Source organism: Desmodus rotundus, chromosome 6 (genome assembly GCF_022682495.2).
Source record: "Desmodus rotundus isolate HL8 chromosome 6, HLdesRot8A.1, whole genome shotgun sequence".
In the NCBI taxonomy this organism is placed as follows: domain Eukaryota; kingdom Metazoa; phylum Chordata; class Mammalia; order Chiroptera; family Phyllostomidae; genus Desmodus; species Desmodus rotundus.
The window spans coordinates 69,898,475-69,923,438 of NC_071392.1; the positions used below are offsets into that span (position 1 = coordinate 69,898,475).

General features: G+C 37.1%; 1 protein-coding gene across 5 annotated transcripts in view; it reads right to left on the minus strand.

The window, feature by feature from the left end:
• Positions 1 to 24,964, minus strand: part of CADPS2 (calcium dependent secretion activator 2) — a 575,679-nt gene that overhangs the window by 281,659 nt on the left and 269,056 nt on the right. For all 5 annotated transcript variants that reach the window (XM_053926174.1, XM_024555170.3, XM_024555169.4 and 2 more), the window contains exon 7: positions 1,127 to 1,238. In XM_053926174.1, coding sequence (XP_053782149.1) covers positions 1,127 to 1,238 — 112 coding nt within the window. The remainder of the gene's footprint in view (positions 1 to 1,126; positions 1,239 to 24,964) is intronic.

Here is a 24,964-nt window from a genome sequence, read left to right on the forward strand (position 1 = left end):
AAGTGTAATCTCCAGGACTCTGCCATTAACTTATGCTATCTGAACACCTTTGTTAAATGAATAAATTCAGAAATATATAAGCACATGAATAAATGAACACTATGGCTTACCTCTGTTAGATATTAACAAATACATGCAACAAGGCAACGGAAGAGGAAATCTGGAATGTGAGTCCAGGCTCATAATCTCTGGAGTGTGGGTATAGATTCATAAGATTCTTAGTAATGGAGAAAACTCAATGGTCCAAAGGACACACAGAAGAGGAGGATTGGAAATGAACAGAAATCTCAACTTTGGGGAAAAACTTCCAGTGTCCACAATGATCCTAGCATCACAAGGATCACTGCAAGTTGTCCATCATCACAAGAAATTTCAAGTAAGATTTGTGAAGGTTTTATTCCGTGGGAAATATCTGTGACTGCAGTGCTCAGGGCTGGGCAGGACAGATCCACAACACAGATGCTAACTTTCGAGCCTACCCGCTGGAGCACATCTACTTCGTGAACAAGACAGAAGACAACTTTTCACACAGAGAGGTGTTAAGATCACAAATCTACCCTAATTTTAATGCTTTTACTGCTAGAAAAAGCTGAGTAGATATCCTGGAATTAGAGGATAAATATATTCTAGATACAAGGAGGTAGCTATAAAAAAAAAGAATTCAATGTTAAAATATGGGTTAGGAAAATGGGACAGACAAGAGATAAATACATTTAAGTCAGGTATATAATTAGTCCAATCATAATAAACATGAAGAGCAGATGACTTCAAATATAAAGATGATTTTTTTTTAACCCATGGACAGAAATGTTTTAATGAGAATTATCTTTTACCAAGAAGTACGAGTTGGCCTGTGGAGGACCTGTGTGAGAAGAATGACTGAGTGATGACAATCTCTTATGTACCTTTTATTACACACCCAATACCTATCACGATAGCATGTTATTGACAATTGTGTTTAATAAAGTAGAGCTGTAAGCTGTACTTTATGAGGATCTGCAAATCAATTATTTTATGTAATTTATGAACATAAAGTTCACACACTGCATACTGGTCCACTTTAACTCCAAATCAAAGGAAGTTAAAATTGTATGACATCAGACACACAGAGCTGACCCTAACTCACCCTTCCCAGTTCTTTATCTTCAAGGGCCAGGACTCCAGTGCTTTCCGTGAAGAGCTTTATTTTGACCACAGGCCGAGGATGGGTAGTGGTGAAATCGCCTTGGGTTCCCCATCTGCAAAGAAGTAACAAAAATTTTCTTTGAAATGCAGCATTATTTTCTTTCCAGATAAATGCATCTCCCGAACAGGTATGTTAGACAGTACAGAATCTTTTGTGGCTCAATGAGATTTTTATCTTTGCTTTTGTTTCTGACAGATGGCTCAATCAAGAAAGAAAATAACAATAAGCTTTAAAGCTTGTAATAATTATTCAGCTGTTCTAAAAATTAGCACTACAGTATAAAACTTGTGTGTGATAAGGATTTAGGTTAAGGTGAAGCATTACAGATGCAGCTATTAAAATCTGTTATTTGATTAATTTGAATTAAAAAAATACTATTTTTATGGATGACTAGGGAAAATTGCTAAGGGTTTGTTTATCTAAGAGGTAATTTCCCAGAAAATTATTTCAATACTGAGGATTTTACCCCATCTCTTCTTGAAAATACTAGATATTTTATTCATATATATTTTTGATATTTTATTTATATTTTAAAAAGTGAATTATCTCAAGCCTATTACTTCACATGAATTTTTTATCCTCACTGCAGGATATGTTTATTGATTTTAGAGAGAGCGGAATGGAGAGAAAAAAAAACATCAATTTGTTGTTTCCCATAGAGGCTGTGATTGGGAATCAAACCTGCAACCTTTTGGTTTAAGGGCTGATGGATGCTCCAATCAACTGAGCCACCTGGCCAGGGCACTTTACATGATTTTTTAAAGCTCCAGTGAAAGAAAAAGAAATAAGCATCATAAAAATGAGTGTTTTCCTAGTACACTCTTCTAAAAATGGGATAAGTCTGCCAATCTCTGGCTTTTCAAATCATCATCATAAAATAACATGTTTTCTTGGTTCATATTTTAATTAATAGCATCTTACCTTTACCACACATCAATTCGGTCTAGTGTATTTACAGATTTAACTCACACACAGCTGATATTTTAAAATCTTATCAATAACTGTGAAAGATCACAGGCATGAGATTTTTAGCACATCATGAAGAAAATGCCATTGAGAAAAACATACATAAGAGGGAAAAAATGAGATTTAACAGTAAAAATTTCTGTTAAAATAAATCACCAAATAAAAGTATCAATATATTATACTATGTAAATTATTTAAAAAGTAATTTAGCATTTTAATGGAACTATTTAAATTTATTTTATAAACCTTATTCAGAAAGCTTTGGAAATACATAAAACTGAGGAAAAGCAAATGTAATAAAAATTAAATAATTGTGATGACTTCCTCTCCTACACAGCAGTTGTATCACAATATGAGCACAGTAAACCCAAGGTCATTTCAATGACAAAGGAAACTAGCATCCAGATACACTCTGATCTTTTTAAATTAGAGGCATATGCCAGAGGGAAGAGAAAGATTGAATTAGGATGGAAGAGCAGCTTAATTTCTATTTTAGACTTCTAGAAAGGAGTTAGCAAAGAATCTTTTTGTCATTTCATAGAATAAAGACAGTCTGAGATAAAGTAGAGCTAAAATAGGGATAAAAAAATAGATCCAGAACTAAAATAAGGGAGTAGAGAACATTTCTCAGTTCAGTGTGTAGAACCTTAAGCTTTGAATACATTCAGGAGATTTGGATGACAACTCTGGAGTAGACTCCTGTGACATATCCTTTGTGTTTGGTATTATGCAGTTATATTTGGAAAACTAACCCATGGAGATACTTTCTTATAATTGCATATTATGTATTTTATATAGATACAAAATATATTCTAAAATGTGTGTGTGTGTAACTTTTCTATGAGTACTCAAGGGAAATAAAAGGATCCTCCATTGTCAATACCCGATTGTATATACAGCTGCCCATATCAAGCTTATCAAGATCAAGTTTATTAACTGTGCTGTTTAAGTCTATTGTATCCTTACTGATTTTTGGTATCATTTATACATCAAGGTAGGAGTATTATAATCTCCCACCAAGAGAGAGGTTTTGTCAATTTCCCTTTAAGTATTTTTCAGCTTTTGGTGTATATTTGATGTAAAAATATTCAATAACAACCATGTTCTTTGAGTATGAACTGTTTATTATCTTTTCCAATCCCAAGGCCATGATTACTTTTCAATGGTTGAACCTGGGTAAAATTAGAGAACTCACACTATATTAGGAAGGGTACAATTAAAGTCATATGCCAAAGGTATAGACCAGCTTAAAGAAGTCACACAAATAACCCTGGCTGGTGTGGCTCAGTGGACTGAGTGCCGGCCTGCAAACCAAAGAGTCACCAGTTTGATTCCTAGTCACGGCACATGCCTGGGTTGCAGGCCAGGTCCCCAGGGGGGTGCCTGTGAGAGGCAACCACACAATGATGTTTCTCTCCCTCTCTCCCTACTCCTTTCTCTAAAATAAATAAATAAATAAATTTAAAAATTCTTGACAAAAAAGAAGTCACACAAATAACCTAAAAAACATATTGCAAGTATAGAGCATAATTTATTAGAAAGCAAACAGTTAACTAAAACTTACAGGAAACAAATATTTATTTCTAACAATTTATTAGAAAGCAAATAGTTAACTAAAATTTATAGGAAGTCAATAATCTAGAACTTGGAAGGGAATCTAGGATATCCCAAAACCAATATGCCACAGGTGGCAAACACAAGGCCCATGGGCCGAATCCAGCCCTCCACCTTGTTTTATCCGGCCCAGCACCTTGTTCCTACCAGGTGGCAGCACCAAGCTCTGGCTTAACTGTTAACGAGTAGTTACATTTATACAGTCCTAAAGTTACATTTGGCCCTTTGAAGGCAACCACCAGGCTGATGTAACCCCCCATGGAAAAGAGTTTGACACCCCTGCAATATGCCCATGAAGACAGGAAGCAGGTGCATATCATAGGACCCAGCAGGCAATCTACAAGGTCTGGAACCTCTAAGTCAACAGCATGGAACGCTAGTAGTCCGCTCCTGTGAGGAAAGCTTAAATAACATGCTTTCAGGTGGGGAGAAGTTAAGGTACAAGGATACCGGCAGATTCTAGTTGTAACAGACTACACTTTTACTGCTATTTGACAAGAATGTGCAATTTTAAAGGGGTGCATAAATTAAGTAGGGTGGCAGTTGAGAGTCCTTACAAGCATTCCAGGCTATAAACATAAATTGACACAACCTTGACAGTTACCCCTGTGAAAAGTAAAAGTTAAAAAGATATATGTAGCTAGAAAATGCTTATGAATTCTATAATGAATAAATTGAAAACCAAAGCCCTTCTGCCTCCACCAAAAAAGGCAGGGGAAGGAGGGAAGAAGAAAACATGCCTATCTTCAATATTCACCAAGATATTCCTTGTTTTCTACTTAATTGGCATGTTTAAACCCTTTCAGAAATTAATACCAGTTATTATCTTCCTACTCTTTTCTCTGTATTATGTGATAAAAGAATACATTACCCTTGCTGTCAATTTACTTTGACTAAAAATACATTGCCTTTTTCTACTTCTATGAATGTATTATTTATGAGAATTCAGACTTCCAGTGTAAATCTTCAAATGAATAAAATATCTACAAAGCACCTTTAAGAGGACAGCAGGGCTTCCTGGCTATAACAACACATGGTAGTTCATATACCAACTGAAATAACTGACATTAATTATGTATTTGCTATTAAATGAAGTATGCTGAAAGTTTATATCAGGAGCCAAAATATATATGATCGTACCTACTTACTCAGGAAGGCTATTTCTGGGAATTTATCATAACAAATAATCCTGAGTACCGAAAAGATGGTAAGCAGAAATGTATTTACTGTAGCATTATATATAAAAGCAAAAACAAGCAACTAATATTAGGAAAATGATTATGTAAATTATGTAGCATACAATGGAATTTTTTGCTTCTACTTATAGTAATGGTCGTGAAGATGGTGTAAAACCATATGTGATGTAAAATTTAAAAAATGGAGAGGGCACAAAGCTGAATGTGGGCCTTTTATTCTTTCAAAAAGAGCTATTACTTCGTATGTGCCAGTCATTATTCTGGTGACAGCACCCAGTCTCTATCCTCTTGGAACTTATATTCTAATCAAATTAGATAATAAAGAATTATATTACTATATACAGTAACATATATTTCTCCCCACCCCGGCCTTGCATTCCTTCTCTTCCTGTTAGCAGTTTTTGGTCTCTCATCATCGCTCCTTCACTCACATCAACATCATAAATAAAGCCTGATCTATAGGTTTCGTTATCCTTACTCTTAACACCTGGATACCTCCCATGGTCTCTCAGGGTATCTAGACAACTAGATTTAAATTGCAACCTGAAAGGATTTTCAAAAATAACTAGCATATTTGTTTTAAAGTATGTTTAAAATCATGCCATGGTAAAAAAGTTATGTCAAAAACCACTTAAATCCTTTAACTCAAAATTCTTCTTGTGAATATATAGTGCACCCATGACTATAGAAGATAAAAACAAAAAAATAGGTTCAACCTGCATTCCTTATATATGACCAGCACTACAGAGTAAAATAAGGTGTATGAAACTTCAAAAATTATTTCCTCCATCTCTATACTATCCATCCAACTGTGTGACCGGCACTGGGAAAGGGTGGACATTCAAAAAATCAAGACGACAGGTTGTGTACTAAATGCACTCTGGTAGGGAAGGCAGACAGGCAATTTCATAAACATGCATAATAAATCAAATCACACAGAACTGAATAGGGTTCTAAATTGCATTTCTTAATTACTTCTGAAGATGAAGCACTTTTTCTTTACTAGTCATCTGCATTTCCCTTTTTGTTACCATTGTCAGTTTATCTATTAGTAGAATATTCTTTTAATCAGTGATTTTATAAAACTCTTAATAGGATAGACATTTACTGTTTCTGATACATACAGCAAATACTGTCAATGATGGTCATTTTCTGTTGAACTATTGTTTATGGCTTTTTCAAATGTATAGTTTAAAAATATTAGGTAGTAGCCCAGTTCTAACAACTTGATTTATAGTTTCTAATTTTGACATTCTAAAGAGTCTCTCTTTAACCAAAAATTGTATGAATATTAACCTGTATTTCTTGTGTACATCCACAGTTTAAATCTTCAAGTTATCTGAAATTTAACAGTGATAATAAATGAGTTTCATTTAATTCACCTATCCCAATCTCATTTGGTTCAAAGTCAACATATTTGTAATATTATTATATAAACTCGGGTTTGGTTTTGAATTTTCTGTCCTGAAGATTTATCTTCTGAGCTGTGTTATATTTTGCGAGTTATTGTAGAATTATTAGATATGATAACATCAGTTAGAACAAAAGGGAAATAGATATTTTGAACTTACTATATTTCTATTAAAGAAAAAGGGAGATCTCTCCACTTATTAAAATTTGTTCCAACATTCCTAAGTTAACTCTTGAACATTTCTCTTCTTCTAGGTAGGTCCTATCCATTCTGTGATAAATTCATTTTATAGCATTTTATATTTGGGGATTCTAAGTGATCTGTTTCCTTTATATTGTCAGACTATTGCTCATACACAATCAGTTATAAGCTCTCTTCTTTTTTAATATGACAGTTTTGTCTTATTTCCAATCTAGTTATTGCTTTTTTAAATGATGTTTTCTTCACCAAATTACTATTAACTATTACAAAGATGGAATTATTGAGATAATCAAACAGCAATGACACATAATTACAAATACAACACTAATTTTGTAACAGAAAACATGAAATAAGGGAATCCAGCTACAGGGGTAGAAATGAAAAGTCTTTGGAGAGTTACACATAATTTTAAGATTTTTCATGCTGCAATTATTTTAACAAACAATTCAACTACAATTATTTCCACAACTTAGACATGTTAAGGACTAACATGATATACATTTATCAAAAAAACTTCCCTCAATAATAGTTTTGGTTCATAACTTAAATATCCAAGTGCCAGATATTTGGTCGCACTGATTTAGACATCCTCTTGGGAAAGTTAAAAAAAAAAATCTTTAAAAGTTCTCTGCAATTGATTTCATATAGGTCCGAGGTCTCTTTCTGCTCTCCTATGAAGGATTTGCCTAAGAAAATGAGTTGGATTCACCGAAATCAAGATAAATAGTCAGGATTGTTTTGAGTTATTTTCAATTACTTGTGTGTGCTGAAAAAGTAGATGGGCACTCTTCACAAGCTCTTTAATAGGGACCAAGAGGGAATGAAGATCCTTGACAATGGGGTGCAAAGGCCTGGTGGTACATATCCTCAAGAGCGTCAAACACTGCCGTCTGCAGCTATGTGCCTTCTTGGGCACTAGATGCCAGGGGAACCTGTCTGGTTGACTGAGGGCACACAGCTGCGTCCCTGCTCTTGCAGCAACCTTGATGCAGGTGAGCCTTAATATGTTATCATTATGCAGAGAAAGCTGTATCTCTTCCCCGCACCTGTGGCTACTATCAGTCACTGTCTTGCTCACGATGGCCATGAACACTCTAAAGCCATTCTAAAACAAATGTGTATGTCAGACAGGTACAGTAATAGGACTTGTAAAATATACCAAGTAGCCACAAGACCTCTCTATTAATGCATGTACATGACTACAGATTTTTAATTGAATAATGTAAAACTGGGAATTAAGGTTAAAAAGAATTACTAAGGGCCTGATTATAATAAATGAAAATTTAAAATAAACCATGGAAAGTATTTTAAAAACAATGTTAACCACTGTACAAATGTTCTTAAATATAGCATTTTTGGTTAATATGAGCAATTAAGATAGTCACTCATGTAACTATCTAGGTAGTCACTCATTTTTCTAGGTAGAACACACTTTTGGAACAGCACCTTTTGATATTTAAAAATTTGAAGATTTCTAAGTCATTTTCTAGGGCCCAAGTATATCAGAGTTTTATCCAATACCAATGGAATGAAGCCAAAGATTAAGGGAATGTTGAAAAAAGCTCATATTCATGGGGTTATAGATGGTTGGTGTCACATCATTTACTACGGTCAAAACTATGAGAGGTGAAAGGACCTATTTGAAAAATTCAACTGTCTGATTCCAATAGGATGCTGAAAATTTAGGTCTATACTTTTGCTAAAAGTCTGCAAACAAAGATATAGATTTGAGAGTTATTAACATAGAGGCGGTAACAGAAGCTCTGAGAATGAGCGAGCTTGTGAAGGGTGACCACTGAAACTCTAATTATGGAAGGGATTCATATCTTACAAGTCCAAGCCTGTTTGTGTACATGTATCCTTGTGTGTATGCACCGAAATGCATATTTATTATTTATTTTAAATAAATACGATACTCAAATTATTCTATATTTTATAGAATGCTATGTATTAATCTTTATGTATCAGTACATGGATGTACATAATTCTTTTTAAGACTGTATGCCTGTATCATAATTTAGTCTACAACTCTTCTGTTGATGGACCTATAGGTTGCTTTCAATTTTAATTAGTAAAAGTAATACTGCAAAAGATGTCCTTTTGTATATTCAATTGTTTTTACATAAATATTGAGAAGAACAAAAGATTAGAGACAGAATTCTAAGACAGCGCAAGATTTTAAACTGTTATGAAATATAAAATGTTATTCTAAGTAATTGAAAAGTTTGATTCATGTGTAGGTAGATATACTTTGCCTCCTTGCACAACCAAAATAAGAACAACAAATATAAAAACAAAAAATAACCAGAACTGCCAGGAAATTGAACTGTATGAAGTCCAACAACCAAGGAGTTAAAGAAACACCCATCAAGACCATTAGCAGGGGCAGAGATAGGTAGCCCAGGCGAGAGGAATCACAGCAAGGTGGTGGCTGGAGGACTGGGTGAGGTTGCAGCTGATGGACCTGGATGTCCCATATTTGCGTGTGGATAAACTGGAAGAAATAACTGGGGAGTGAAACAGACCACACAAACAAGGGTTCCAATGTGAGGAAATAAAGCCTCAAAACCTCTGACTGAAAAAAACCAGTGGGAGTTGTGGCAGGAGCAAGAGAAACTCCCAGCCTCACAGGAGAGTTCATTAGAGAGACCCACAGGGTCCTAGAAGGTACACAAACCCACCCATCCTGGAATAAGCACCAGAAGGGCCCAATTTCCTTGTGGGTTGTAGAGGAAGTGACTGAAAGCTGGCAGAGAGCCAAGGAAAAGACATTGTTCCCTCCCAGACCCCTCCCCAACATACAGCACCACAATGCAGCAAAGTGGGTTGCCCCACCCAGGCAAATACCAAAGGCTCCATCCCTTACTACATAACAGGCCTGCCAAGAGAAAAATATTGGCCCAAATGAAACAACAGATCAAAGCTCCAGAAAAAATACAATTATGCAACGAACAGAGAGCACAACTATCAGATGCGGAGCTCAAAACTGGTAATTGGGATGCTCACAGAAATGGCTGGGCATGGTTGCAAACTAGAGGAAGAAGTAAAGGCTATGCAAAATGAAATAAAGAAAAATATACAGGGAACCAACAATGAAGGGAAGGAAACTGGGACTCAAATCAATGATTCAGAAAAGAAAGATGAAATAAACACTTGACCAGAATACAATGAAGAAAAAAGAATTTAAAAAAAAAAAATGAGGAGAGGGTTAGGAACCTCCGGGACAACTTTAAATATTCCAACATCTGAATCATAGGGGTGCCAGGAGAAGAGGAAGAGCAAGAAATTGAAAAGTTATTTGAAAACATCATGAAGGGGAACTTCCCCAGTCTGGCAAGGGAAACAGACTTCCAGGAAGTTCAGGAAGCTCAGACAGTCCCAAAGAAGCTGGACCCAAGGAAACACACACAAAGGCACATTATAATTACATTATCCAAGATTAAAGATAAGGAAAGAATCTTAAAAGCAGCAAGAGAGAAGTAAACAGTTACCTACAAAGGAGTTCCCATAAGACTGTCAGCTGATTTCTCAAAAGAGACCTTACAGGCAAGAAGGGGCTGGAAAGAAGTATTTGAAGTCAGGAAAGGCAAGAACCTACACCCAAGATTACTCTATCCAGCAAAGTTATCATTTAGAATGGAAGGGCAGATAAAGTGCTTCCCAGCTAAGGTCAAGTTAATTCATCATCACCCTTTTATCATATGAAATGTTAAAGGGACTTATCTAAGAAAAAGAAGATGATCAAAAATATGAATAGTAAACTGACAACAATCTCACAACCATCAACAACTATACCTAAAAAGAAAACAAAAACAAACTAAGCAAACAACAAGAACAGGAAGAGAATCACAGAAATGGAGATCACAGGGAGAGTTATCAGCGGGGACCAGGAGCAGGGAGAATGGGGAAAAAGGTACAGAGAATAAGTAGCATAATTGGTAGGTACAAAACAGACAGGGGAAGGTTAAGAATGGTATGGGAAATGGAGAAGCCAAAGAACTTATATGTATGACACATGGACATGAAGTAAGGTGGGGGAATGCTGGTGGGAAATGGGGTACAGGGTGGAAAGGAATAAAGGGAAGAAAAAAGTGAGAAAACTGTAATAGCATAATCAATAAAATATATTTAAGTAAATGAAAAAGTTTGATTTGTAAGAAATTTTCCTATGTCAATAAAATTTACTGTAAGTAGCCATGTTATCAAAATTTCACATTTTAAAGTTCATTGTAATACAACAAATTTTAAATCTGAAATTTTGTTCGAATTTCAAGATTTTACTGTAAACAAACACCCTTCTGCTTCATATTTAATAATCTGAAGAACAGATTTAAACTTCCTTTAATAATATATTGATTATATTATATATTAAATAATTTTTTATATATTTAATTAAATTAGTTTGTTAGGTGATCAATAGTTTTTATAAAAATTGCCTTACTTATTGCCATTATTGATGGTGACATAGTTTAAAAGCATTCCAAATTTCAAGTTGTGATATGTAAATTGAATCATATAGAGGTTAATAATACACTCTAGGCAATATAACTATGGCAATGAACATAATTATGACATGATTTTCTAGGCCACTAAGGTAACATTTACCCAGCAAATTACATTGCCATTTAAGACAGCAAAGTATTCTACTTTATCCTTTCAGAAAAACCAAAGGAATTATTCTACATAGCTATACAGGGTGGGCAAATTGTTTTACATGTTTGCATGGAAAATAACACAATAATTAATAAATATAATACATGAACAAACTGTTTCACATACTCACAACTACAGAACTAGGTTTATTCCCCCTGTATATCAAAGATAGCAACCTTAATAAAATCAGTGACACAAATATCACATTGTTTTAAACAAGTTCATACAAAGTTGTGTGCAAAAAAAAGTCAAACTGATTTTTTTAAAAAAAGGAAATTAAAAGATTAACACCAATACCTGAACCTTTGCCTAGAGTAGAGTACAGCAATGGCAAGACAGGGCTAAAGAATGCGGAGCCCAGAGACAGTTTCAAGGCTCAAATACCAACTCCAACATGCAAATGAAGCCTGGGTAAGCAACTCGGTCATAACTGAACACTTTCCTCCTGCAACTGTGGAGGCAAAGTGATAACAGCATAACAGCACGGCACCTGTCAGAGAGAAAGTGCACGCACACAGAATGCCCAGATTTCTTACTGTACCCACAGAGGTGCCACTATCGCTTTACTGTCTAAGGAAAACTAATACCTACCTGAAAAAAGTAACAGTTATAAACATTAAAGATTTAATTTTTCATTAAATAGTGACATTAAAACCCCAACAATATTAGAAACTACAAAGAGAGGCATCAACTAATAGCAAAACATGACAAAGGAGAAGAATGGACAGAGAGAGGATGACAAAGAGAAAGGAGGGAGAGACAGAGTCGGGAGGAAGAGGGGAAGAGGGAGAGGCAGGGAAGAGGGTGAGGGGGGAAGGAAGGATTAAAAAAACCAACCTAGAATAGGTAAAGACAGTTATAAACTGAGCATTACTCTGAATCTTAATGTATTTTGATTGTTATCTTTAACCTTCCTTTAAAACATAATTTGAAGTCTAAAATGTTGACATATGATGCATGTTTAGCAGGCAAACTAGAAAATATCCTTTAAAATAACTTTTATCATCCTAAGCTTTTGGGGCTATCTTTTCAAAAACACCACATTTTACTTTTTATTATGATGGAAAGACAATACAAAGTTATCTATATCCATAAACACGACAAAGAAAGAAGAAATCCTGGTATGGTATTTTGCACTTTAAGGCAGAAAAATATTTGAAGGTGGGTAATGATCACTTTCATAAGAGAAAAGTCCTATGGGCTACACCTGCATGATCTCTTATCATGTTTCATTTCCCTTTCTTTCCCTTAGAAGAGACAGCTCCCATTTTGCTGCTCTAAAAATAGGTAGAAGCCTCAAGAATAATGGGATAGAATTATCCTCTAAAGTCTCTATTCCATTTATGAAGTATTCATGCCATTTAACCTCCATATCCAGAGTATAGAAATCATATTATACTTGTACTGTTTTCTTCTGGGACACTCTAGCAAGAATGTTAGCACAAATTCAGGTTTCAGAAAAGACAGAAGATACAATCCCTCACAGGCATTTCCTTTTCTTCCCCTTGTAGCAGGATAGTTCAAAGACATTAGCTGGAAGCATCTAATTTTAAAGAGAACCATTTGTCACATCTTGCATTACAATTCTACTTGAATAAGACGGTAGGAAAGAAAGTGTAACTTTTCACAAGACAAAAACCAAGATTTTAAAGAAGTTAAATATAGGAAGACAGGATAAATAACTGCTATGTAAGGTAAATTAACATAACTAAAAAGCATAAACTTTGTTATAACACATATATCCCTAGGGGGTGTAAATAATAAAATTCAATGGTGTATAAATGAGCACAACTATACTGCATGAGCCAACAATTAGTATCCACAGAAATTTATTACTATATGTTCATACTGTTCTCAGACCCTCAACTTTGAAGCTGATGTGAAAACATCACCCAGGTTTGATCCTGTTCTTTGACCTAATGTAAAAGGCGGATGTATTATATAAACTGGGAAACAAACCCTTTCAAATGTAATAGAATTAATGCATCATTCTTTAAAGATGAGAAGTACTACAGAAATTTAAAATACCAGGTTTCAAATCACTAGGTTATAATTTTCACTAATCAGCACAGCATAATGTCATTAGTAAGTTGGAGTGCTCATCAGTTACTAGCACACACTTGTTTTACCACATCTTCCAATAGTCAATCTCTAATTTGATAGAATTTAAAAAGACAGGTTAATGTTCTTTGGGTCCAGACATATAGGTCTAACAATGTTTTGCTTTTTATTTTCTTAATTTAAATACCTTGGAATTGCCAAAGTACTATTGTAATAGGGCACAGAGCATAAGTTCCCTGAAAATAGGAAAACCACCCCCACAATCCTTGATTTGGGGGAGGGAGAGGGTGGATGGTATAGCATTTAAGATACATTGTATAACAACAGCAAGTTAATAGTCCGTGCCTTCCGGAAGGGAAGAAGGCTGCCACCCAGGGGGAATTGGGTACACGACAGAACATTCAGGGTCTCATGACATAGCTAGGATACCAGCACCAGCTTGAGAGGCAGAGGGCGGATGCCCATGCCAGACACCAGGCGATCACTGGAAACTTTTGGCTTGACTAAAGATGGCAGGCAACAGAAGGTAAAAGATACTGGGGAACTGGCAAAAAACAGTGGACACTCGCACACCATAGGAAGGGCGGGATATGAGATCATGCAGGAAGGTCCAGGCCTAGCATTTAAATGAGGGCGGGCTGAAGAGAGAAGGGGAGACCCATGGGGTCTGGAGTAAGAAGAGAGCAGGTCTGAAAGTCAGAAGTCCAATGAGTCGCCAGAGCTGTGGGTGCAGCGGGGGGACCTGCCCAGCCACCCAGATTCGAGAAGACAGCAGCAGAGCGGATGGAGCTGAGGACACCTGCCTAGCCACCCAGATTCGTGAGAGATTCTTGGAGCTGAACTATGACCAGGAATGCTGATCTGCAGACTACTGCTTTTCTGAAAGAAGGTATCTCTGACTGGCATATTCTGGAACTGGTCTGGCCTGGCCTGGCAAAGGAAGGCAGGACTATGTATTTTGGGGCATTTTTAAAGGGAGTGGGACTTAGAGGCAGAAACTGACATTACTCTAAATCTGTATAACCTTTAAATAAACAGTGCCTTTCCTTTTTCACCCAACTCTTGCCTTGGGAGTCACACTTCTTGACAGAGGGTAATCGAACCCCACAGCTGTTCCGAACAGCAGTGGTTCTGTGACACTGTCAGGGCATCCTATTCTTTTCTTTTTTCTACTTAAGTTTTATTTATTTATTTAGATTTTTAAAAAATTGAACTTACTTGGGTTTACACTGGTTTTAATAAAATCATATAGGTTGAAGAAGTACAATTCTATAATACATCATCTGTATATTGTATTGTGTGTTCACCGCCCCAAGTCAAGTCTTGTGCCATCACCATTTAGTTCCCTTTTACCCCCTCGTTCCTCCCCACTTCCCTCTGGTAATCACCATACTGTTGTCTGTGTCTATGAATTGTTTTTTTTTTTTCTCTCTTGCTTAGTTCCTTCCTGTTTTCATCCAGCTACCCTATGTCCTCCTCTCTGACAGCTACGAGTCTGTTTCTATTTTGTTTGTTTATTTTGTTCATTAGATTCCACATATAAGTTAACTCATATGGTATTTATCTTTCACTGATCAGCTTATTTCACTTAGCATTACTCTCTAGGTCCATCCATGCTGTTGCAAAGGGTAAGGTTTTCTGCCTTTAAGTGGCTGAGTAGTATTCCATTATGTAAATATACTATGGTTGTTTTATCCACTCATCTACTGATGGACACATGAGCTGCTTCCAGATCTTGGCAACTATAAATAACACTGTAATGAACATAGCTGTGCACGTGTTCTTTCAAATTAGTGTTTCGGTTTCTTAATGGCTTACATTTAAAAACAAATGCTCTACTGTGGGCTAACAGTCAGTCACTGCTGGTGTGCACCCTTCCCATTCCTGTGTGACCTGCCCTCATGTTACTCAGGAAAACGAGTCCCTGCTTGTGAATTTCTTATGGCCAGCAACTGCACAGTTGTGAGATAACCTGGAACACAAACGCAACAAGATATGCCTTTAAAAATTAAGGTCACAAATTCAAATATTGTAAAAAATATTTTGATACTTGTGAGATAATGGGTGCCCTGCTAGCATTTTAAGGAAATAGAAATCACAGTTGTGACCTATGTTTCTCCAACATCTACCTAACTGGCACTTGAAGGAACAATTAAACAATGACACTTCCTGTAATTCTTGTCCTCACTTGTGCAAACTCTAGAATGCTATTTATAAGCATCTATCTAGAACAAGTTCCATCATGAGGGTAAATGATGAAAATACAAAGATGAAGGAACACTGACTCTGGCCTTCAGAGACTCAGGCTTATAGGAAAGGGAGAAGCATGAAATGTAAACAAATATAGCACTAGAAAAGCTACATAGTGGCCTTCGTTAGTAGATCAAAGTATATTGCACTACATTGCTACATTTATTATTTGTCTTAGCAATTACAGCCACATTCCTCACTGAATCCTCCACTGTGCTCTGGACATAACAGGCACACATACGTATTCAAGAGAGAAGAGTATGTGTAGAAAGAATATGGACTAAGGACTGTGGAGTCTAGGAGGACTGGGTTTGAATACTCTTTTCTCCACTTAGTAACTGAGTTAACTCAGGAATGTTGGTTAAACTTTTTGAGGATCCATTTTCTTGCTTTAAAAAATATATTTTATTTATTTATTTTTAGAGAGAGGGGAATGGAGGGAGAAAAAGGGAGAGAAACAGCAATGTGTAAGAGATACATGGATCGGATGCCTCTTGCACGCCCCCAACCAGGGACCTGGCCCTCAACCCAGGCAAGTGCCCTGACTGGGAATCGAACCAGCAACCTTTTGGTTCCCAGGCTGGCACTCAATCCATTGAGCCACACCAGCCAGGGCAAGGATCCATTTTTTTATGTAGATAAGAGACATATTAATGTCTTACCTGACATAAATGGTAAGAATGCATGAAATCAGTAATAAAACATCTATTGTAACGTCTGGGAAATTGGAAAGCATACAAAATGAATGGAACACCCCATTTTCATGATTTCAGAACAGAAATGACCAAGTCCTGAAAGATTTCCCACACAGCCTCTCTGAAGGGAAGGAAGCCATGTGAGTGATCTTACATTCTCTTTTCTGTGGAAGCAGCACCAGCTATATCAAGTATGACAGATGCTTAGTCCTGAAACACCCTAGGTTTTGTCCCTATTTTTAGTCAGTAATGCAGTTTTTCTTTATGGTTCTTTGACTTTGGGGAACTCCCTTAGTCCTGACTTGGCTCCAGGAAATACAGCTAATGCATGTTTCAGCTTTATATACTCTTTTTTTTAAAGTTTTTTTTGTTTGTTTGTTTTTAGAGATTTTATTTATTTATTTTTAGAGAGAAGGGAAGGGAGGGAGAAAGAGAGGGAGAGAAACATCAGTGTGTGCTTGCCTCTCCTGCGCCCCATACTGGGGACCAGGCCTGCAACTTAGGCATGTTCCCTGACTGGGAATTGAACCAGCAATCCTTTGGTTCATAGGCTAGTGCTCAATCCACTGAGCCACACCAGCCAGGGCTATATACTCTTTAAACAGTAAACGTAAGGCTCAGTTATTTTCATGTAATCATGCTAGCCAATCCTGAAGTAGGAAGCACTTTAGGGAATGTTGCATTAAACTCTAAGATAGCAAATAAGGCATTTGAAATTACTGACAACTTTATTAAGTATTCACAGGTTCTGTTTGGAAAGAATTCTGAAACAATAACAACAACAAAATATCAGTCCTTACAGTACTTTGTAGCAGTACCAAGCTAGTACTTATCTCGGTCAGTCTACGAACTCTGCGGTGTAGTGTATAAGTTGCCAATATTTTGGTGGGAAGTCTAGTCTAGATATGAATTTAGCTCTCTTAAGATTCAAGATCCTCTATCTGGCATCCCTCCCCTTTGGTTTGTTACCTGCAAGGGCAGACTCTCAGTTTTTTTGTTCTATTTTTTCCCCCATTCATTGTGTCTTTGAGCTATCATGATTAAAAATAAAGATGCATTTATAAAAGATGGAGCTAATAATAAAATGTAAACATAGATGAGCTGACCAGAATCACCAGAGCCAAGAAACAGGTCAAATCGAATAGTAGGGATGTGGTGATAAACGCAGAGCATTACACGGCATTGAAGGGACCGGACAAATTAATGCAGTCTGGGTATAATCCAAAAAAAGTTGGCTAAGGATGGGAAAACAGGAAAATGATAAACCAGGGAAAAGTACCGGAGAAGAGGGCTAAGGTAACCTGAGAAGGAGGCTAAGAAATCTACAGCACGCTCTCATCCAGCTACAGAGCTGGAGCAACTCGTCATGAACGGCTGCCTCCTGCCGTAGTGGGAGAGGAAAACACTGCTGGTTTAATGTATGATCTCTCTTTACAAACGGCCCTTTGCCACCAAACTGTAGAGCATGAAAGTAGCTCCTTTTGCTTTTCTCTAGAAAGATTCTACAGCTTTGATAAGTTCCAGGACAGTCTATGTTTATAAACACAAACAAAAGCTCTAAAGTGCACTGTGGTTTTTACAACAGAAGATGGGAAAGGGTAAAAGAAAATGGAAGATAAGGGAACAAAATGATAGAGTGAAGATTAATATCCTTAACATGGCTCTCAAGGTTGCGCATACCCAGCCCTGAGCTATTCCTCAAGGCTCACCTCAACCCTTCGAAACTCCTGACACCCATCCAGAGGTTCCTGCCTCAGGGCACCACACTTGCCTGTTCCTGCATTAGTGGTATTGATTTCTCAGTATCACATCGTTCCTTGCCAGGTCTTATTAATACTACTTATCTTTCTGTCGAGAACCCAAGGGTTATGCCTCCAGAAAGACTTCCCTAACCATCTCCACTTGCTCCACTGGACAATCCTCCAAATAAGTTAGATTGTTGTGTCATCTATTGGCATAGAATCGTACTTGTTTTCTTCAAAGCAGTTACCCAGTTTGTAATTATATTTATCTGGATGTTTAGTTGTTGATGGCTGCCTTGCCCTTTTAGACTCTGAGTGCCATTTGCCATAGCCATATCTGATTTTGGTCATCATTTCAACCCCAGCACCTGTGCAGCATTTAGCACAGGGCAGAGCTCAATAATTATTTGTAGAATACAGGAATGACACCATATGCTTTATTCTAATTAGTCTAGTCCTCAAAGGACTATGAGGAGAGCCACAGTAGTTGGGTGACCAAGTTTTCTTGACAGTACATTTTGCTGTGATAAACACAGAAAAGGAACTAGGTCAGATCAGGAACTGTACTTCGTAAATTACTGCCACATCGGACAATTGCACAAGTTGCATGTATAACACTCTAGAGCGGACTGCCATTGATATACACAAACTATGCAAAATACATCATGTTTACTGCTGAACAGTTCTCGTGAATAATGCAAACAACTCAAAGTGGGGTGGGGGGTGATGTTAAACAAGAATAATCACCTGAATCTAAAAGCCACTTCTGAATTTTAAAATGGCATTACCTTTAACTAATATAATGTCAACAGTATTTTTAGCGTTGTGCAGTGGTTCAGAAAGATTCTAAAACAAGAGAACACGACATGTCAGAACAGTCATCGCCGATCGACCACATTCATGTATTCTAAGTGTGCTTACCTGAGACCACTGTTCATTTCTCACAAAATCTCCGTCTTGGCCAATTGTGAAGTGAAACTTTCTTTAGGCAAAATTTGTTAATGAGTGACAGCTGTGTTTAATAATTTATTCAATAAATATTTAAAAAATTAAATTTATTGGGTAGCTGGTTAACAATATTAGAAGTTTCAGGTGTACAACTGTATGATAGATACATCTGCAGACTCCATGGTGTGCTCACCACCCAAAGTCTAGTCTTCTGTCAGCGTATATTTGAATACCCTGTACTCTCCATCCTCTGCCAAATCCCCATCCCCCTGATAACCATAATTCTGTTGTCTGTATCTATGGATTTCAATAAACATTGTTTAACACAGGGGTGTCAAACTCATTTTCACTGGGGACCACATCAGCCTCGCAGTTGCCTTCCAAGGGCCGAATGTGATTTTAGGACTGTATAAATGTAACTACTCCTCAACTAGGGGCAAGGAGCTCTACATTCGGCCCTTTGAAGGCACCGCGAGGCTGATGTGGCCCCCCGATGAAAATGAGTTTGACACCCCTGGTTTAATGGTTTAAATTTATTTTTGTTTCAGCTTTTTGGTGCTCAAAGAAAACTATTCTTTTGTATTTTTGGACCTGTTTTTGGGTACACTTTTCTTATCCTACAATCATTGCACCTGTGCCCTGCTTACGTAGAGAATCAGTATAGAATACTTCATAAGATTTAAATGCTGCATGACTGCTTAAATAGTGACCACGATTTTCTTTATGAGATGAATCTCTGAGATCTTTTATTCACTCAAGCCTTCCCCAAAATAAAAATGAAATATTGAGGCAAAGGCTAATTTTTTAAATTTATTTTTTAATTTTTTAAATATATTTTATTGATTATGCTATTACAGCTGTTCCAATTTCCCCCCCCTTTGCCCAGGACCCCCTTTCCTCTAGCAATTCCCCCCTCTTAGTTCATGTCCATGGGTCATGCATATAAGTTCTTTGGCTTCTCTATTTCCTATACTATTCTTGACATCCCCTGTCTATTTTTTACCTACCAGTTATGCTTCTTAATTCCTGCATCTTTCCCCCCATTCTCCTCTTTCCCCCTCCCAGATGATAATCCTCCAAATGATCTCCATATCTATGATTCTGTTCCTGGTCTGGTTGTTTGCTTAGTTTGGTTTTTTTTTTTTTTTTAAGATTCAATTTCTGATAGTTGTAATTTTGTTGCCCTTTTAGTATTCATAGTTTTGATCTCCTTTTTCTTAAATAAGTCCCTTTAACATTTCATGTAAATAATGGCTTGGCGATGATGAACTCCTTTAGCTTTATATTGTCTGGGAAGCACTTTATCTGGCTTTCAATTCTAAATAGCAGCTTTGCTGGAAAGAGTAATATTGGTTGTATGTCCTTGCTTTTCATCACTTTGAATACTTCTTGCCAGTTCTTTCTTGCCTACAAAGTTTCTTTGGAACAAAGGCTTATGGGAACTCCTTTGTAGGTAACTTTCTGCTTTTCTCTTGCTGCTTTTAAGATTCTCTGATTATCTTTAACCTCTGGCATTTTAATTATGATGTGTCTTGATGTGGTCCTCTTTGGGTCAAACTTGTTTGGAACTCTGTGTTTCCCAGAATTGTATGTCTGATTATTTTTCTTTGCTAAATTAGGGAAGTTTTCTTTCATTATTTTTTCAAATAAGTTTTCAATTTCTTGCTCTTCCTCTTCTCCTTCTGGCACCCCTGTGATTCAGATGTTGGCACGTTTAGAGTTGTCCAGAAGTTACTAAGCTTATCCTCTTTTCTTTTTTAATACTTTTTTCTTCCTGCTGTTTTGATTGAATGCTTTTACTTCCTTGTGTTCCAAATCATTGGTTTGATTCTCAGCTTCCTCCTCTCCACTGTTGATTCCTGTATATTTTTATTTCACTTAGTGTAACCTTCATTTTTCCCCTTATGTTTTTGCCATACTCAATAAGTTCTTTGAGCATCCTGATCATCAGTGTTTTGAACTCTGCATTGGATAGGACGATTATCTCTGTTTCATTTAGTTCTTTTTCTGGGGTTTTCTTCTGTTCTTTTATTTCAGCTATATTTCTTTGTCTCCTCAATTTGCAGCCTTCCTGTGTTTGTTTCTACATATTATGTAGAGCTTCTTTCACTCCCTGTAAAAGGCACCTATAAATTGTGTGGAGCAGAGTCTTAGGTAATCGCCAGGGTGGCATAACCTGCTCACCACTTTGTGACTCTGGGCGGGGGAGCAGGGCTTGGAGAGGGGACAATTCTGTTTCCTGGCCTCTGGAGGTTTGTTCGGCACTCACTGCATTTCCGGTCACTTCGCCCACTTCCTGTATGCAACTGGCACCTTTCCAGCTGTTGCCCTAGTGGTGAATCTCAGAGTGGGTAGGTTGCATACATTTTAAGTCTGTGTGGGCCCTTTAAAGAAACCCTCCTGAAAATTTGGCAGTTTCTTCTACTGCCCCCGACCTCCACTGATTTTTACAGCCAGAAGTTATGGGTATTTATTTTCCTGGTGCAGGAACCCTGGGCTGTGTTGTGTGGCTTGGGGTTGGGACTGCTTGCTTCCAAGGTATCCCTCCTGATTTTTATCTACCACATGTGAATGTGGGCCCGGGTTCTGCTGCTGCCACCACCTCTCCATGCTACACCTCATCTCCACACCTTTTTGCCTGTCTCCGTGACTCTGCCCCTCCTACCTGTCTGATTGAATGTGGCTTCTTTAAATCCTTGGTAGTTTGACTTCCATATAACTTGATTTTCTGATGGTTCTGGTTGTTATTTGTTCTGAGAAACAGCTGTAATTCTCTCTGTGGTTGTGTGAGGAGGTGAAGCATGTCTACCTACCTGTCCATCTTAACCAGAAGCTCCAAAGCCTTTTTTTTTTTTTTTAATCCTCACCCGGGGATATATTTATTGATGAGGGAGAGACAGAGAGAAAGGTCAATCAGTTGCCTCCTGTATGCATCCTGACCAGGGACAGTGCAACTGACCTGCACTAGCCAGGGTGGCAAACACTATATATGCACATATTGTAAAACTAAATACTAACAAGATTGGAAAAGAGTTTACCTCCAATTTCCCTTTTAATACCTCACAAACATTATATTTACCAATCAAATAAATGTTTAATATGTTTATAACTTCAGAAGAGCCACAACATTTAACTTTGGGTTTGTATTCTAATCTGATCAGGTTGCATACATTTGTCATATTTTTCAGTGATGCGTACAGAACTGGTGGCAAACCAGATGTGGCATCTTCTCAATAATTTTACAAGTGAATAATATGGTTTTAGAAGACAAAATATTAATGAGTCCTTTGGTGACCAAAATCATGTGTATTTACAAAATGAATGGAATCTAGTTGCCTGGTTTGATATTTGATTATTTGGAACTACAACTTCCTTTTTATTAATGACCTACATGTATGTATTTTTAGCTACTGCTTTTGTTCACTTTTATTTACATATGCAAAAGTTAGAAGTAAGCAATATGGGTGGGAAATTTTTAAGTGAAAACAAACACAGTTCTGCATATGGTAAAAAGAAATTCTTCCTTTGCTGCAAAGATGTCTTTTTGAAAAGTACCCTCATACTTAAAAACTAGATTATAATACCTTTGAGGAACATTAAAATTCCAACTTAAGTTTATGGGGCATTTTCTCAGAGAAACTCCATGTGATTTATAGAGAAGATTTTTAGTATTACAACATTTTTGTCACTCTACAAGTGTTCTGAATGTGTAATAAAGGATATCAGCACTGTATTATTTGCATTTTGTGGACATTTGGACAATAGAGAGGTGCAATGTCACTTAGCAGGTTGTATTTAACTGTATAATGGGTGGAAATTTGGGGGGACAACTGGCTCCCAAATGCTATTAAGTCCATTCAGACTCATGTTTAAATTCCTCATGCATGAGTAGTAAAAGGCTAGTCAATTTTTTATGCGTATCAAGTTGTTTTTCATCATCATTCTCCTTATAAATGAATTACTCTCACTGATGCTTAATTAATAGTTTCAAGGGTCTAGTGTTGTCAGTTATCTGGGGTCAAATGCTTCATAAAAAAGAGGTAAGTCACTCAGCCAGCCACTGGGACTACAATGCTGAACAAGAACTGGCCTCTGCCTTTAGGGAGCTCACTGTTTTGGGGGAGCAGCAGACAAAGAGAGGCAACTGCCATGTACAGTGAAAGTTCAGGGTACAGAGTATATATAAGGTGTTAACAAAATTTTCTGGGGAAGGCGGTGGACAGGGTTTCAGGAAGGCTTCACATTGGGAAGCCTTCAGGAAAAAGTAAAGGGTAGGTAGCTAGGTGCAGAATACAAGGAAGGCCAGCCATGTTTGAGGGCAGACAGTTGTTTTCCCCAGGGATGGTACCTCCTCCGGCTACGGGTATTTAAACATGTATATGGGCAGAGGCTATGGCAGCTACATAACCTGTGATGCAGGGAACAGTTCCATGAATGAAAACTGCTTCCATAGAAATGCAGTAGCACTCCTGGTTGGAAACACCATGGCTGGCAAATGCCAGAGGTAGACTGGAGAGTTAAGTGGGAGTCAGGGAAATGCAGAGCCTCTCATGACAAGACTTCATCCTGAAGGCAAAGGGAAATCACTAAAAAATGTTAAGGAAGGAAATGGCATAATCAAATATGTGTTTTAGAAAGTGGACCATAGCAGAGGCAATAATAAAGGCAAGGAGACCAAGTTGAGGCTCCTGACGTAAAGTTAGCAAGGGCCCAAGCCAAGGAGTTGGCAATGAGGACATAGGAAGGGAGGTGTATTTGTTGGGCATTGTAAAGGCAGAATCACCAAGATTTAGATATGGGGATCAGAAAGAGAATGAAATGATAGATGCCCAGGTTTTTGGTTTGAGCACATCTGTAGATAAAGGGGTACCGCATTCTGAGATGAAATGTGTTGAATTTCAGATACCTGAGAAAAGATGAAGATATTCAGAGAAGGATATATTTATTGGCCAGTGTTAATCTGGATAGCTAAAACAAGGACTCTCTCAATTGCAGAATTGTTTTTAGTCATAGCCTTCTGAACCTGAAAGCCTATTTCTTTGTATTCTGTAACAGGAGTTGGCCCATTACATAAGTTTCTTTGAGAAAGAACAATAACACTACATACAATATAAATTATTTAACTATTAAAGTAATATAGAAAAAATTATATTTGTCTCCTCTCTAATAAAACTGGGTGATTATATTCTACTGTGAAATTCTTGCTTATCCATGCCATATGGATAAATATTCCTACATCAGATTAATTATCTTACTTGTAATATATCTTGATTTACATTGGTGTTATAAAACTGTACAATTTTGATGAAGTTATAATGTGGATCAGTTTTAAGAAAAGGATAATTATAAAATGGATGGACACTTTCTATCCATGACATCACAAACTACCTGATGGAAAGAAAAGAAAGCACAAAAACCACATGCAGTAGCTCCTGTGTGAACAGAAAGAGCAGCCCCATGGAGTCAAAGCAACAAAGCTCAGCTGGGCCTGGTATAAACAAGCTTTCTCCTTCTAAAGATCCCACCCACCGAGGGAAAACAGCAAAGGTCATTGACTGAGTTGGGGATCTTCTCTGAAAAACTAAGCCATGAAACATTCACAGATATGCCCAAGAAATAATTAATGATGAAACTTTAATGTAATCACCAATCTGTCTGATTATGAGAAAAACAGGTCCATCTGCACTCAAGTCTCATCACAAAAAGAAAGAAGGCCCCTTAAGTCCACAACCCTGCTCTAGCCCTTCCAAAAATAGTTGCTTTTGTCATTTTAATGAGTTTGCAAAAGATATCAACACCCTTACTCTGAGCCATTTATATTTCTACTCCTACTCTAAGTAGGATGTCGCTTAAGCAAGCAGCTCAGCTAGATACTAAGTCCACCAAAATCTTGCTATGGCACAAATTTATTTGGAACTGAACTTAGAACACTGTATGTCTGCTTTGGTCCTGCTTGCCAAGTGTCTTATTTACCAAAGAACTAGTGAGTCTCTCCCCTACAAGTTGGTTCTGTGGCCTTCACCCAGAATCCAGTATTTGCA